Raw genomic sequence first — 14,447 nt, forward strand, 5'->3', positions numbered from 1 at the left:
AAAAATTTAAATTGCAATAAAAGTAAAATGGCTAAAGTAATAAAAATCAAGTGTTCCTAATATCTTAGTTCCTCGAAAACGGCGCCAAAAACTTGATATCTGATATTCGTGATAGGTTTTAAATATTTATAATGAATCATTCTTGAAATTAACTATTATTACGATGAAGGAAAGTGTACCTATCGAACAGTAGTATAGCTTTAGCAAGATAGGATTATCGAACCCAAAGGAACTAAAAGTACTAGTATTAACTTTCTTTTTATTACTAGCCTAAAATAAAAGGGTTTTGTTTATCTAACTAATTAACTAAACTAAGAAATCACAGAAAATAGAATTGGGGAATTACTTTTAGAAAAATGATTGAATTAAGACAATACTTAAGGAAAAATCCACCTAGACTTCACTTGTTATTTGACTCTGAATTGGACGATTTATTAATTTGACTTGATCCGTAGAAATCTCTAAGTTATATTACTATCCCTCTCAAGACTAACAACGTCTAACCCTAGGTTGAATAATTGAAATCTTTTTCTAATTAACGTCCTAGGGTTGCATTAACTCGATCTATGGATCCCTTTATTAGGTTTCAACTTACAACTCCGCTTAATTATGACAAATGTACTCTTAGACAGGGTCTATTCCTCCTCTGAATAAGAGCTTAACTTGAATCAATATCTTGGAATATCAAGACAAGAATTAAGAACATATAATTAAGAACAAGTCAAATATTAATCATATAATTTAGATAATAATAACAAGATCCGTGTTAGGTTTCATTCCCCTTAGGTATTTGGGGGTTTTAGTTCATAACTAAAAAGGTAAACATCTCAGAAGAATAATGAATACAAAACATAAAGAAAAACCCAAAACTCCTAAAGGGAAATTGAGGGGAGATCTTCAGTCTTGATGATGAATCCGACTTCTGAGATGAATCAATCGGCTTTCCTTGAGCAGTTCCCTGTTTCCTTTTTCGTGTCCCTTTTCCTCCTATTCTAGGGTGTATTTATAGGCTTTAGAATGCCTAAGAACCTTCAAAATTGGCCTTTTCTGAATTGGACTAAACCTGGGCTCGGCAAGAACACGCCCGTGTGCGATTACTTCAGGCTGTGGTCAAGCCTGTTAAATAGGCACGGGCGTGTGGTCCACCTGTGTGACTCGTGCTTCGATTTTTCCAAATTGACACGGCCGTGTGGTCTGCCCGTGTGAGGAGGTCCAGGCCGTGTTGATTTCGTACGTTGGCCCATTTTCTCCGTTTTTGGCCCGTTTCTTGTTCCTTTCACTCTCCTATGCTCACCTAAGTATAAAACATGAAATTAAGGCATTAGGAGCATCGAATTCACCAATTTTAAGGAAAAATCATCCATAAAATATGCTAAGCATGGGATAGAAATATGTATAAATTACGGTTTATCACCAACCCTATGAGATTTAGCTCATGGGTCAGCGATTAAAATTGAAGTTGAATTAACACCCAACGTTGTTTTGATCAAATTAATTCACAGAGAACATAATAAGAAATACTGGAAGAATTTAGGAAGATGGTTGTCGCCAAATCAATCCGCAATCCAGTAGTATAGTGTCCTGTAATGGCTGAGAAGAACTGCCTTTGATCTCCCTTTTTCGTCTCTACTCAGCCGTTACATTCAATTATAGCCTCCGGATCTCTACTTAAGGCTTCCTCCTTCGACTTTTTATAGGTTTTTTTCTTCCTAAAATAGCTCCAAAAGCCCATGATATCTTCCCCTTGTTTTTAGGTAGATTTTTTTGGTACAAGTAGAGTTGGGATAAAACTGTCTAACCTTTTTCCTCGAAAAACCTTCACTTCTTTATTTCTTTCGCCATATCCTACACTTGCCAAACCACCAAACACAACCCTTCTACACGCAATTAAAAATATCTAGCATGTAAAAATAGTCTAAGCTCCTAATGCAAATGATAAAAAGTACTAATAAAATGTCCTAAAATACCACTAAATGTACCCAAGTACAAGAAATTAGCTAGGTTTAAAGCTATGAAATATAACTATTTTCAAGAGCAATCAGTTACATTATGTTTTACCGTAATATAATTTAATTAAAATACTAATTAGATCTATTAATGTCGAAGTTATTATTAATTTAGTATTTGCCTCCCTTGGGTACAATCTTCGGAGTACTTCTATACTTCATTGTATAAACTATATTACAACCTGACCCATATACTTGCAAAACCGTGTAACTCTTATATTTGGTTGCAGGAATTACATTCTAGACGTTAGACCGTCCAAAGGTGGTCAAGTTGTTGGTACCGTTGCCGGGGAGACAACGTTACCAAATTAGTTTTAATTTTTGCATGTAATAGAATAATAATGAAAATTTTAAATTATAGATATGATTTTATTTTGTTATTTTCTTTATTAATTTACTTTACTAACTTCTTTCTTTCTCTTTTTAAGTCTTAACATATGCCTTGGGGGAAAGGAACACCCATCTAGTTAGTCATCGATTCATAAAGACTAAATTGACAAAGACCTTTTAACTATGGATGATACATGTGGTTTGAAGATGATATGAAATATGATGACGAAATATACAGTGAGGGAGTATATGAAGAATAGTAGGTCATGGAAAATAAAAAGTTGTTCATGATAGAGCTGAGCCAGCGCGGAAATGAAGCCTTAAGGCATTAGTGGAGTAATAAACAATGTGCTGATACAGTCGAACATCCACACGAGTTCACTGGTAATTTGTATAAGACACTTGAAGAAGATCATGATATGCCCGAACATTAAGACAAGCCTTCCTATAATTTGTATGAGATACCTTCATGTGAAACCACCAAGACTATAGCGCCCCAAAATTGATGTTTTTGTTTTTATGGAATTGTGGCACAGCTGTGTATCTGCTTCAGTGGTTAAGTGATTTGGGTGTGTGTGATAGGTCCCAAGTTCAAGCCTTGCATTTGGCAATTTTGGTATTTTTCTGATTTAAGCCTTATGCTTGTTCAGCGGGCTTATATTAAGTTGTTTGTAGGAACATATCAGAATGGGTTTGCTGGTTTGGTAGTTAAGTTGTGTGTTGGTGTGTTGGGGACTAGAGTTCGAATCTTTGCACAAGCGTGGGAGTTTATTTTGCTCATTTGACCTAGAGAGTTTCAGTCAAATAAGAACTCTGAGGAGGTTGAATAAAGGGTTAGTGGGTGAGATATGTGAGATTTGTGTCATCTTTTATTTTAATTTAATTTTTATTTCATCAATTTCAATTTCTCTCTCCTTCAAAAAACTTTTGACGTTCGTCTAAGAAAATTCGTCTCTTCCAACTCCTTTTTTGTGTTTTTCTTCTTCGATTATGATTTGCTGTTCTATTCTTTTTCAATCTCTGTGATTGGAGGTTGTGGCTCTATCCAGTTTGTGGTAGGTAAATCTTCTATAGGTTTGGAGCATTTAGAGATCGGTTTCGGTTACGTTAAGCTGATGAATTTGTGCAGGTGCTTATCAAGGGGGTCAAGATTCAGTTTTCTTCGTATAGTGGATTAGAGAATTTGATACTGTTTTGGTAAGTATTTGACTAGGTTGATTGAATGGTTTTCCATTGTGGTTCGGGTTAGTATATCATTTTAGCATCTAACTCGAGGTTAATTGATCAATTTTTAGATTCCAAAAGGCTCAGGAGTGTTTTCGTTGTAAATCAACACCAGGTGTGTACCCAAAATATAGAAAACGAGAGTCAGTGAAAAGCTGAAAAACCAATTGCCGACACCACACGGGCGTGTGGCTGCCCATGTTGTAGGTCGTGTGATGGTACAAGAGGTTGTAATCGACGAGCCAGGCCATGCGCGCATGACACGGCCATGTGACAACCAAGTAGGCCGTGTGCGACACACGGGCTCGACTGGGTTGGGCTGCGCAGGCAACACGGGTGTATGGGCCCACACGGGTGAACCACACAGGCGTGTGGAATTTTGGACCAGGCCGTGTGACCCACACGACCAAAGCCATTTTGGGCCATGTTGGCCATACGGGCGTATGGACACACACGGGCAGGCCGCATGGGCATGTGAGCCCATTTTTCTAAAAAAGTTCTGTAAGGTTGCATGGGTCGTCCAAGTCGACTGTGACCTACTATAGGGTCGGTAAGCAATATCTAGACCCCTAAACGTGTGATCTATTGTATGATATCTGTACTGAGACTGATAATACTGAACTAATTGTGTGAATGATTATTGCATATTAGCATGCCATTCATTGTATGTTGCATTGCATCTGGTTGGGTTGATGATTTGTTGGAGGAAGTGTTTGAAAGGCTCTTAAGCCTGTTATCTGGCAGCTCAGCTACAAATATATATTTATGTGCCGCACTTCGGTACAGCGTGGTATGTAGGGATGGGTGGGTTAATTTTATCCTTACATGGTGTGTAGGTTTGGATGGAGATGGTGTGTAGAGGCTGGTATGTAGGATTCAGTTATCCCATTTTGCATCTGCATCTGATTGGGCTAAAGCCCTAATTTATAAATGATTCTGCATCTGAATGGGCTAAAGCCTGAACTAATTCTATAATGGGCTCCGTCCCCAGACTGTTTATTTTTGATTTCTGATGATTATTTTATATGTTTGATATCTATGGGGATTACACACTGAGTTGCGAAACTCACCATTTTCTATTTAATCTGTTTAGGTAATCCCCAGCACTAGGTGGATCGGTGTTGTGGAGGACTCGACGGTGCCCACACGTAATAATTTTAGACTGTTTCCATTGGTTTTTCCTATTTTGATTATTTATTTATTTAGGGTTTTGCTGTAATATTTGGAATTTTTGACTTCAAACTTCAGCTTTTGAACTGTTGATGATTTTATTACAGATAAGCACGATTAAAATCAGATTTTCTCTAAAAACAAATGGTTTCCCTAAAATAGAATGTTTTCTAAAGCTTCCGTGTAAAAGAGATACGTTTTAAACACAACAAAGACCATGTATTTTTACTCCGGGGTAAAACAAAGATTAAGTAACTAGAACAGTTTTAACTCGTCAAATTTAATTTCAAGCTCCATATGATGTGGCATCGCCAGAGTTGACAATAACATCTAGGCCGGGTTTAGGGTGTTATATTTAGTGGTATCAGAGCCAGGTTGTAAAACTCGACTGTAGATTTGGTTTTTAAAATTTAGTTTTAAAGAAATATTCTTTTAAAATGATTTGAAATATTTTTTTGACCGAGTATGTGGTACACCGAGTCTCCGGTGCCGATCCTGTAAGTGTTCTGAAACAGTTTTTAGATTCATTTGAAAATACTACTAGCTTGTTTTAAACAACCATAGGTAGTATACTGTACGAAAAACACTTTAGTTAGTGTAAACTAAAAACTGTAGTGAAACTGAAATTGTAGTGAGACTGCGATTTTCGAAAACAACTTGAAATTACTGATATTGTTTTGCATCAAACTTTTGGTTAATAAATATCGAAACTGTAATTGATGCATAAAATTGTTAATATAGATAAATTCTAAAATCTACAATGAGCGCACGAGGCATCCGCTGACGGGGTACTAGAGGTCGAGGTATAGGCCGTATAGGGGCTCAAGCTGGGTCCTCATCATCTGGAAATCTGCCTAATCTAGATACTAGCGAGACACCGATATCACCTACGACAGAGACTGGGTCTCGAGATCGCATGGCTGGGGATGATGCACTGTCCCAGGCTATGCTGAGGATATTAGAGAGGGTCACTGGGCCCAACATCGGATCTGGGGGCTATGGGTCGGTTACGAAACGACTCCAGTCTAATGGGGCTAAGTTATTTAGGGTTGTCACTGAAGTTACCCCTAATGTGGCCGAATATTAGATGGAGGCCACGGAAAGAATTGTGGACGATCTGAACTTTATTGCTGAGTAGAAGGTTGAGGGGGCTGTTTTGGTGCTTCGCGATAAAACATACCAGTGGTGGCTTTCGGTTAAGGAGGGCACAAGCCCGATCGATTAACTTGGGATTCTTTTAAGTCAGCTTTTCAGAGTAAGTATATGGGAGCCAGTTACATTGATGCTAGGAGACGTGAGTTCTTAAATCTCACCCAGGGAGATCGTACGGTAGCCGAGTATGAGGCCAAGTTTCTGAGACTGAGCCGTTATGTGCGGGGCATGATGGCGTCTGAATATGAGAGATGTGCCCACTTCAAGGATGGCCTTCGAGACAATTTGCGAGTTTTGATAGCTCCACAGAGGGAGCATGAGTTTGCTACACTAGTTGAGAAGAAGAAAATCATCGAGGAGGTTAAGCGCGCTGAGCCCCAAAACTGAGAGAGAGAAAAGAATAAGAGGGAATCAAAGCCCTCGAGTTCTGCAATGAGACCTAAGAAAAGGGTCAAATTTGATGGGCCAGTGAGAGTTGGGCCTCCTGTTGCCCCTACTAGGGTGGAGCATTATGGGCATTGTGGTAGACGCCATCCGGGTGAGTGTTGGAGGACTACTGGTGCATGTTTGAGATGTGGGTCGACTGAGCACTTTGTTCTGGATTGTCCATTAAGAATCGATCGATACCGACTTGATTCTTGATCTTGCCACCACCGAGGGTATTTCAGCAGCCACCTAGGGACCGAGGTCAGGCAAGGGGCGGTAATAGCATGGGTTGAGGGCAGAAAGCACCGAGCAGAGGTGCTGGACCAACTGAGGTTAGGTAGCCTGCACTAGTTTATGCTACTCGTCATCGTGAGGATCGAGATGTTTCGTATGTCATCACGGGTACATTTTAATTTTTGATGTACCTTACTTTACACTGATAGACATAGGCTCTACACACTCATACGTAGCTAGTACTGTGTCTAAAACCTTGAAAATTCCAATTGAGAGTACTTCTAGCATGGTAACTATTGTGAGTCTATTGGGACAGTCCATCCGAATGAGTAAACTGTTTAGAGATGTTCCGTTAAAGGTTCAAAGGATAATATTTCTGGCTGATTTGATGGAGCTTCCGTTTGGGGAGTTTGATTTGATTTTTGGCATGGACTGGCTGGTTAAACACCGAGTGAGTCTGGATTTTGTGAAAATAAGGATTGTCTTGAGAACTGAGGAGGACAACGAGGTAGTTGTGATTGGGGAATGATGAGATTATTTGACTAATGTGATCTCAACTTTGGTAGCAGAAAAGTTAATAAGAAAAGGGTGTGAGGTATTCTTGGCCTACATCAGTATTTTTGACTTTGGGAACTCTTCGATTAAGGACATCAGAACTGTGCGGGACTTTTCAGATGTTTTTCCTGAGGAACTACTGAGTTTACCTGCAAGCCGAGAAGTGGAATTTGGGATTGAGCTTATTCCGGGTACAGCTCCAGTGTCTATCGCGCCCTATCGAATGGCACCGAAAGAGTTGATGGAACTTAAGGCTCAGATTTAGGAGTTTTTGGATCGTGGGTTCATTCGTCCCAGTGTGTCTCCATAGGGAGCACCAGTGCTATTTGTAAAAAAGAAAGATGGGACGATAAGGATGTGTATGACAGCTGAACAACCTAACGATTAAGAAAAAGTGCCCACTTCCGAGGATAGATGACTTATTCGACCAGTTTAGAGGGGCCTCTATGTTTTTTAAGATCGATCTGCATTCGGGCTATCATTAGTTGAGAAGTAAGGAGGCCGATGTTCATAAGACACATTTAGGACTCGATATGGACATTACGAGTTTCTAGTTATGCCCTTTGGTTTGACTAATGCACCAGCGACATTTATGGACTTGATGAACCGAGTGTTCCAACCTTATCTGGACTGATTTTTGGTGGTATTTATTGACGATATCTTGGTGTATTCTAAGTTTGAATACGAGCACGATGAGCATCTCAGAGTGACTCTTCATGAAAAATAGTTATATGAGAAGTTTAGTAAGTGCGAGTTCTGGCTCCGAGAAGTAGCCTTTTTGGGTCATGTGGTTTCTGCTGTGGGGATTTGTGTTGATCCTCGTAAAATTGAGGCTATGTTGGATTTTAAACAGCCAAAGAACGTGTCCAAAATCCTTAGCTTTCTAGAGCTAACAGGGTATTATCGATGTTTTGTAAAAAGATTCTCCGTGATCGCAGCTCCGATGACTAATCTTCTGCATAAGAGAGTTCCTTTCGTTTGGACTGATGCATAGAAGGAGAGCTTTGATAAGCTTAAGACTATTCTGACTCATGCTCCTGTTCTGATACAGCCTAAGCCTGATAGAGACTTCGTGGTATACAGAGACGCGTCGCATGTTGGTCTAGGTTGCGTTCTGATGCTAGAAGGTAAGGTGGTTGCTTATGCGTCTCATCAGCTCAAGACTCATGAGGCTAATTATCCAACGCACGATTTGGAGTTGCCAGCGGTAGTCTTTGCTCTGAAAATCTAGAGGCACTACCTGTACGGTGAGAAGTGTACTATCTACACTAATCATAAGAGCCTCAAGTATCTCCTCACTCAAAAGGAATTAAATCTTAGGCAATGTAGGTGGGTGGAGTTGCTTAAAAATTATGATTGTACCATTGAGTACCATATGGTAAGGCTAATATGGTGGCCGATGCGTTGAGCCGTAGAGCCATAACTGATCTGAGAGTAATGTTCGCTCGACTTAGTCTATTCGATGATAGGAGTCTGTTGGCAGAACTTCAGGTTAAACCGACATGGATTGATCAAATCAGAGATAAACAGTTGAGGGATAAGTTTCTTTAGTTGCATTTTCGTCAGGTTGAGAGTGGAGCTACTACTGATTTTAGGATTAACAATGATGGGGTACTGTGTTTCTGCGGTTGGATTTGTATGCCGAATGATAAGGATTTGAGACTATCGATTCTGAGGGAGGCGCATAGTAGCCCTTATGCTATGCATCCTGGCGGGAATAAAATGTCTCAAGATCTGCGAGAGTTATACTGGTGGCCAGGGTTGAAGCGTGAAGTTACTGACTTCGTTGCTCGCTGTTTGACTTGTCAGCAGGTTAAAGCTGAGCATCAGTTACCTTCGGGTTTGCTGCAACTGGTAAAGATACCATTAGAAATGAAAGCAAGTAACGATGGGCTTCGTTAGTGGGTTGCCTCTAACACCCACTAAGAAGGATTCTGTCTAGGTTATCGTGGATCGATTGACCAAATCTACTCACTTCATCCCGATTAGGATAGACTTCTCTCTACAGAAACTGGCTAAACTCTACATATTTGAAATAGTGAGACTACATGGGGTACCTGTCTCGATCATCTCTAATAGGGATCCTCGTTTCACGTCTCAATTATGGAAGAAGCTTTATAAAGCTCTGGGTTCAAGATTAGACTTCAGTACTGCCTTTCACCCTCAAATAGATGGTCTATTGGAGAAGATGACTCAGATACTAGAGGATATGTTGAGGAGCTGTGTGATAGATTTCCAAGGCAGTTGGGAGGAGTACTTACCTTTAGCAGAGTTCGCCTACAATAATAGCTACTAGAATAGTATACAGATGGCACCTTACAACGCTTTGTATGGTCGTAAGTGTCGCACTCCCTTGTGCTAGACTAAGTTGGGTAAGCGACGTGTTCTAGGTCCGGAATTGGTTTTCGAAACTGAGGATAAGGTTTGGTTAATTCGGGATCGACTGAAAGTGGCTTCTGATAGGCAAAAGTCTTATACAAATTTGAAATGTCGAGAGATAGAGTATTCGGTGGGAGACTTCATTTTTCTTAAGCCCTCAGTTTATTGGGCCGTACCAGATTCTGAGACGAGTGGGATTAGTTGCATATCAGTTAGAACTACCTCCGGAGTTAGATTGTATTCATGATGTTTTTCATGTCTTGATGTTGAGATGCTAACCCTCTGATCCCACGCACATTGTTCCTATGGAGGAATTTGGGGTTAGGGCAGATCTAACATCTGAGGAAGAGCCGGTTCAAATTCTTGATCCACTTAGTGAAGGTGCTATGGCGGAATCATAGCACTGAGGAGGCCATTTGGGAGCTAAAGAATCCGATGCGGCAACAGTATTCTCACCTTTTCTGATTAGGTAAATTTCGAGGCCAAAATTTTCTTTTAGAGGTGTAGAGTTGTAACGCACTAAAATTGATATTTTTGTTTTTTTAGAATTGTGACATAACTGTGTATCTGCTTCAGTGGTTAAGTGATCTGGGTGTGTGTGAGAAGTTCTAAGTTCAAGCCTTGCATTTGGCAATTTTGGTATTTTTCTGATTTAAGCCTTACACTTGTTCAGTGGGCTTATATTAAGTTGTTTATAGGAACATATCAGAATGGGTCTGCTAGTCTGGTGGCTAAGTTGTCTATTGGTGCGTTGGGGGTCTGGAGTTCGAATCCCTGAGCAAGCGTGGAAGTTTATTTTACTGTTTGACCAAGAGAGTTTCGATCAAATAGGAACTCTGAAGAGGTTGAGTAGTGGGTTAGTGGGAGAGATATGTGGGATTTGTGTCATCTTTTATTTTAATTTAATTTTTATTTCGTCATTTTCAATTTCTCTCTCCTTCAAAAAACTTTTGGCGTTCTTCTAAGAAAATTCGTCTCTTCCAACTCCTCTTTTGTGTTTTTCTTCTTTGATTCTGATTTGCTGTTCTATTCTTTTTCGATCTCTGCGATTAAGGGTTGTGGTTCTATCCAGTTTGTGGTAGGTAAATCTTCTTTAAGTTTGGAGCATTTTGAGATTGATTTCAGTTGCATTAAGGTGATGAATTTGTGCAGGTGTTTATCAAGGGGGTCAGAATTCGGTTTTCTTCATATAGTAGATTAGAGAATTCGATACTGTTTTGGTAAGTATTCAACTACGTTGATTAAATGTTTTACCGTTATGGTTCAGGTTAGTATATCATTTTAGCATTTAACTCAAGGTTAATTGATCAATTTTTAGTTTCTAGAAGGCTTAGGAGTGTTTTCACTGTAAATTGACACTAGGTGTGTACTTGAAAAGTAGAAAACGAGAGTTGGCCATGTAGTAGGTCGTGTGACGGTACATGGGCGTGTGATCGATGAGCTAGACCATGCATGCATGATACGATCGTGTGATAGCCAGGTAGCCCGTGTGCAACACATGGATGAACCACACGGGCTTGTAGAATTCTGGGCCAGGGTGTGTGACCCACATGGCCAAGGCCATTTTGGGCTGTGTGAGCCCATTTTTCTGAAAAAGTTCTGTAAGGTTTATGGGTCGCCCAAGTCGACTGTGACCTACTGTAGTGTCGGTAAGCATTATTTAGACCCCTAAACGTGTGATCTATTGTATGATATCTATACTGAGACTGATAATACTAAACTAATTGTGTGAATGATTATTGCATATTAGCATGCCATTCATTGTATGTTGCATTGCATTGGGGTGGGTTGATGATTTGTTGGAGGAAGTGTCTGAAAGGCTCTTAAGCCTGTTATCTGGCAGTTCAGTTGCAAATATCTATTTATGTGTCGCACTTCCGTACAACATGGTGTGTAGGGATGGGTGGGTCAATTTTATCCTCATATGGTGTGTAAGGTTGGATGGAGATGGTGTGTAGAGGCTGGTGGGTAAGATCCTGATATTCCATTCTTCATTTGTAACTGATTGGGCTAAAGCCCTAATTTATATCTGATTTTGCATCTGAATGGGCTAAAGCCTGAACTGATTTTGTAATGGGCTCCGACCCCAGACTGTTTATTTCTAATTTTTGATGATTATTCTGAATGTTTGATATCTGTGGGGATTACACACTGAGTTGCGAAACTCACCCTTTTCTATTTAATCTGTTCAGGTAATCTCCAGAATTAGGTGGATCGGTGTAGTGGATGACTCGACAGTGGCCATAGGTAATAATTTTAGACTGTTTCTGTTGGTTTTTCCTATTTTGATTATTTATTTATTTAGGGTTTTGCTGTAATATTTGGACTTTGGACTTTTTGGCTTTAAACTTTGGCTTTTGAACTGTTGATGATTTTATTATAGATAAGCATGGTTAAAATTCGATTTTCTCTAAAAACAAACGATTTCCCTAAAATAGAACACTTTCTAAAGCTTCCGCGTAAAAGAGATACGTTTTAAACACAACAAAGACCATGCATTTTTACTCTGGGATAAAACAAAGATTAAGTAACTGGAACGGTTATAACTCGTCAAATCTGATTTCAAACTCCATATCATGTGACATCGCTAAATTTGGCTATAACGTCTAGACCGAGTTTGGGGTGTTACAAAGTCAGTCAACTCTAAGGTACTATCAAACATGTCCGACAGGATGGAGCGATTGATGAAAATGATGCAAGAAATATCGAAAACACTACCTCTAAGGAAAGAGGATATGTCTGACACCCAAAACTTGGATGATGAGAACCCTTATATGATCAATAACCCTGATGAGATTGATGGTGAGATTCAGCCTGAGCTTGTAATTGAAGATAATGTGGATGAGTTAAACATAGTTAAAATGGTTTCTGATCCAATTGACATAACAATTGATGTAGCCGCTAATGTAAAAGTAGAAGTAACCACTAACATGGAGCTTAAACTGGTCGTGGATGAAAGTGTAAAAGAGCCAATACACTTTCTGGCCATAGTAGAGAAGGTGCAAGTCAAAGAGATCGATGAGTTTGCTTCATTCTCATCTAGCAAGGGCAATAAAACACGGGTGACAAAAACTTCACATAGCATGGAGAGGATGAAGCTTAAGGCAATAATACCCCAGAAAATAATTTAGGTTTGGCTTGGATTTGGTACTAAATGGCTCACAATGTGGATGTCCTGTCGGTCGAAAATAAGGCAAAATCATCGAAATCGACCAAAGTGGTTGGTTTATTTACATCGATAGAAAAATAGATGTCGAATCAAGGTGTCAAGAAATTCTATGGTGGCAACACGAATCGCCCCAGTTTTTAAAGAACTTCTATTTCTTGTTTTAAAATTTGTTTCGCTTCTTTTATTACTTTAGCTATTTATTTTATTTTACTTTATTTATTAATTCTTTTCCTTTATATTTTATTACATATTTCATATTTCTTGTCATAGTATTTGCTTGTAGGTACTCTGTGTCCACTTGGGGCAAATGAATCTTGATGTTAATACAACAACAAAGATTTGACCTTTCAGGAGAAGTTTTCTTGTTTATGCCTTAATTATTTTATAGTAAGAGCCATGTATGCTCTAAAGTGTGGGGGGAGTACATAAGGGCTCATTTATTTTAGGACCTATTTTAATATAAACTATTTAAAAATAGTTTTTACGTGTACTGAACACCTTTAAAATTAAGAGAAAGGCTAAAAATAGGGTCAGGGTCGCAACACGAAACCTCTATGTCACAACACCGTATAAATATTTGAAAAATCAAGCAATCTAGCTCAATGTCACGACATGGAACCTCTGTGCCGCAACATGTATCCTCTACCATTTCAAGGGTTGTAGATCATTGTGGACTCTTGTAAGGGACTCAATTAGACTACAAACTCATTTGTGAGCCATTCATTGTTCAGTTGGAACATGTATATTGATCAGGGTGGCCTGTAGTCTCAGTTTCTTTTGTTGAACGTTGTATAAAGAAAACTTGGGATTTCTTTCATATAATATTTTGTATAACTCGGATGATGGCACTTCGCCAAATTATTAACTTTTATGTTATTTAAATTTGGCGTACTCTTATTTTTCCCTTTAAAATTTACCTTTTAAACTATAATCTGCCACATGATATTTTAAAAATGGTTTGCTAATTCATATTGAATGGCATAACTTTAGAACCTTTATTTTTGGCTTTACATAATGATTTCTGTTTTATTGATAACATTACTATTCGTCGATTGGCCTGTCGAATTGCGGGTGTTACAGCCTCCTACATCCTGGTTGAACTAGGATTCCGTTTTTCTAGCTAAAATAATATTCTACAATTCAAAAAGTGTTCTACCTTTTCTCCCTATAGATATATGGCATTGGTAGAGCTAATAACATAGTTTTCAAATATCGTTATTTTGTCCAAAAATAGAGAGACTTTTATTCTTTAAGAATTAAATATATTTTCAAGAATAACAATCCTGTCGGTTTCTATTTGAGAAGAGAATTTTTTTTCACCCCTAAAGTTTGCCTAAATCATTTTCAAAATTCCATGCCTCCTAGGATTTCACCTCAAGAAATTACCAAGTCAATTCTAAAGCTTAAACTTTCATGCATGCTTAGCTTTCCTAATGAATTAAAAATTTTATGGTTCGATTTACATACTTTATTAAGAGTAACATTTATGCCATGATTTAGCTAACATAGCAATTATTGAGATAATAGAACTTTATTTATACTAAAGTTTAGCATAATTAATAAAAATTCATATTTTTGAGCAAAATATAACTTAATCATAATTGAACAAGAAAAATGAGTTCTAAAAAAAAAAAAGCAATTTCACTTTTTGATCCCCCTGCTTAAGATGAATAATGTCCCTATTGTTAAACAAGATAAGGAACGAAAATACAAAATTGAATAGATACTATATACCAGGTATGATCCTAGGAAAAGGAGGTGAGTCAAGTTTGACTACTTAAGTACCATGCTCTTCCTAGACA

General features: G+C 38.6%; 1 protein-coding gene across 1 annotated transcript; it reads left to right on the forward strand.

The window, feature by feature from the left end:
- Positions 1 to 8,486: 8,486 nt before the first annotated feature.
- On the forward strand, positions 8,487 to 9,877 carry LOC108468698 (uncharacterized). Its single transcript, XM_017769567.1, has 3 exons — positions 8,487 to 8,588; positions 8,664 to 8,909; positions 9,788 to 9,877. The coding sequence occupies exons 1-3, from the start codon at positions 8,487 to 8,489 to the stop codon at positions 9,875 to 9,877; spliced, it is 438 nt and encodes a 145-aa protein (XP_017625056.1).
- Positions 9,878 to 14,447: the final 4,570 nt, after the last annotated feature.

Source organism: Gossypium arboreum, chromosome 8 (genome assembly GCF_025698485.1).
Source record: "Gossypium arboreum isolate Shixiya-1 chromosome 8, ASM2569848v2, whole genome shotgun sequence".
In the NCBI taxonomy this organism is placed as follows: Eukaryota; Viridiplantae; Streptophyta; class Magnoliopsida; order Malvales; family Malvaceae; genus Gossypium; species Gossypium arboreum.

Excerpts from the sequence above, each read along its gene's own strand:
- LOC108468698 (XM_017769567.1), top strand. The coding sequence starts at position 8,487 with ATGGTGGCCGATGCGTTGAGCCGTAGAGCCATAACTGATCTGAGAGTA. Across the intron at positions 8,589-8,663 it reads GTCTGTTGGCAGAACTTCAG|GTTGAGAGTGGAGCTACTAC; the intron begins GTTAAACCGACA and ends CATTTTCGTCAG. Across the intron at positions 8,910-9,787 it reads GCTGTTTGACTTGTCAGCAG|GAATTTGGGGTTAGGGCAGA; the intron begins GTTAAAGCTGAG and ends GTTCCTATGGAG.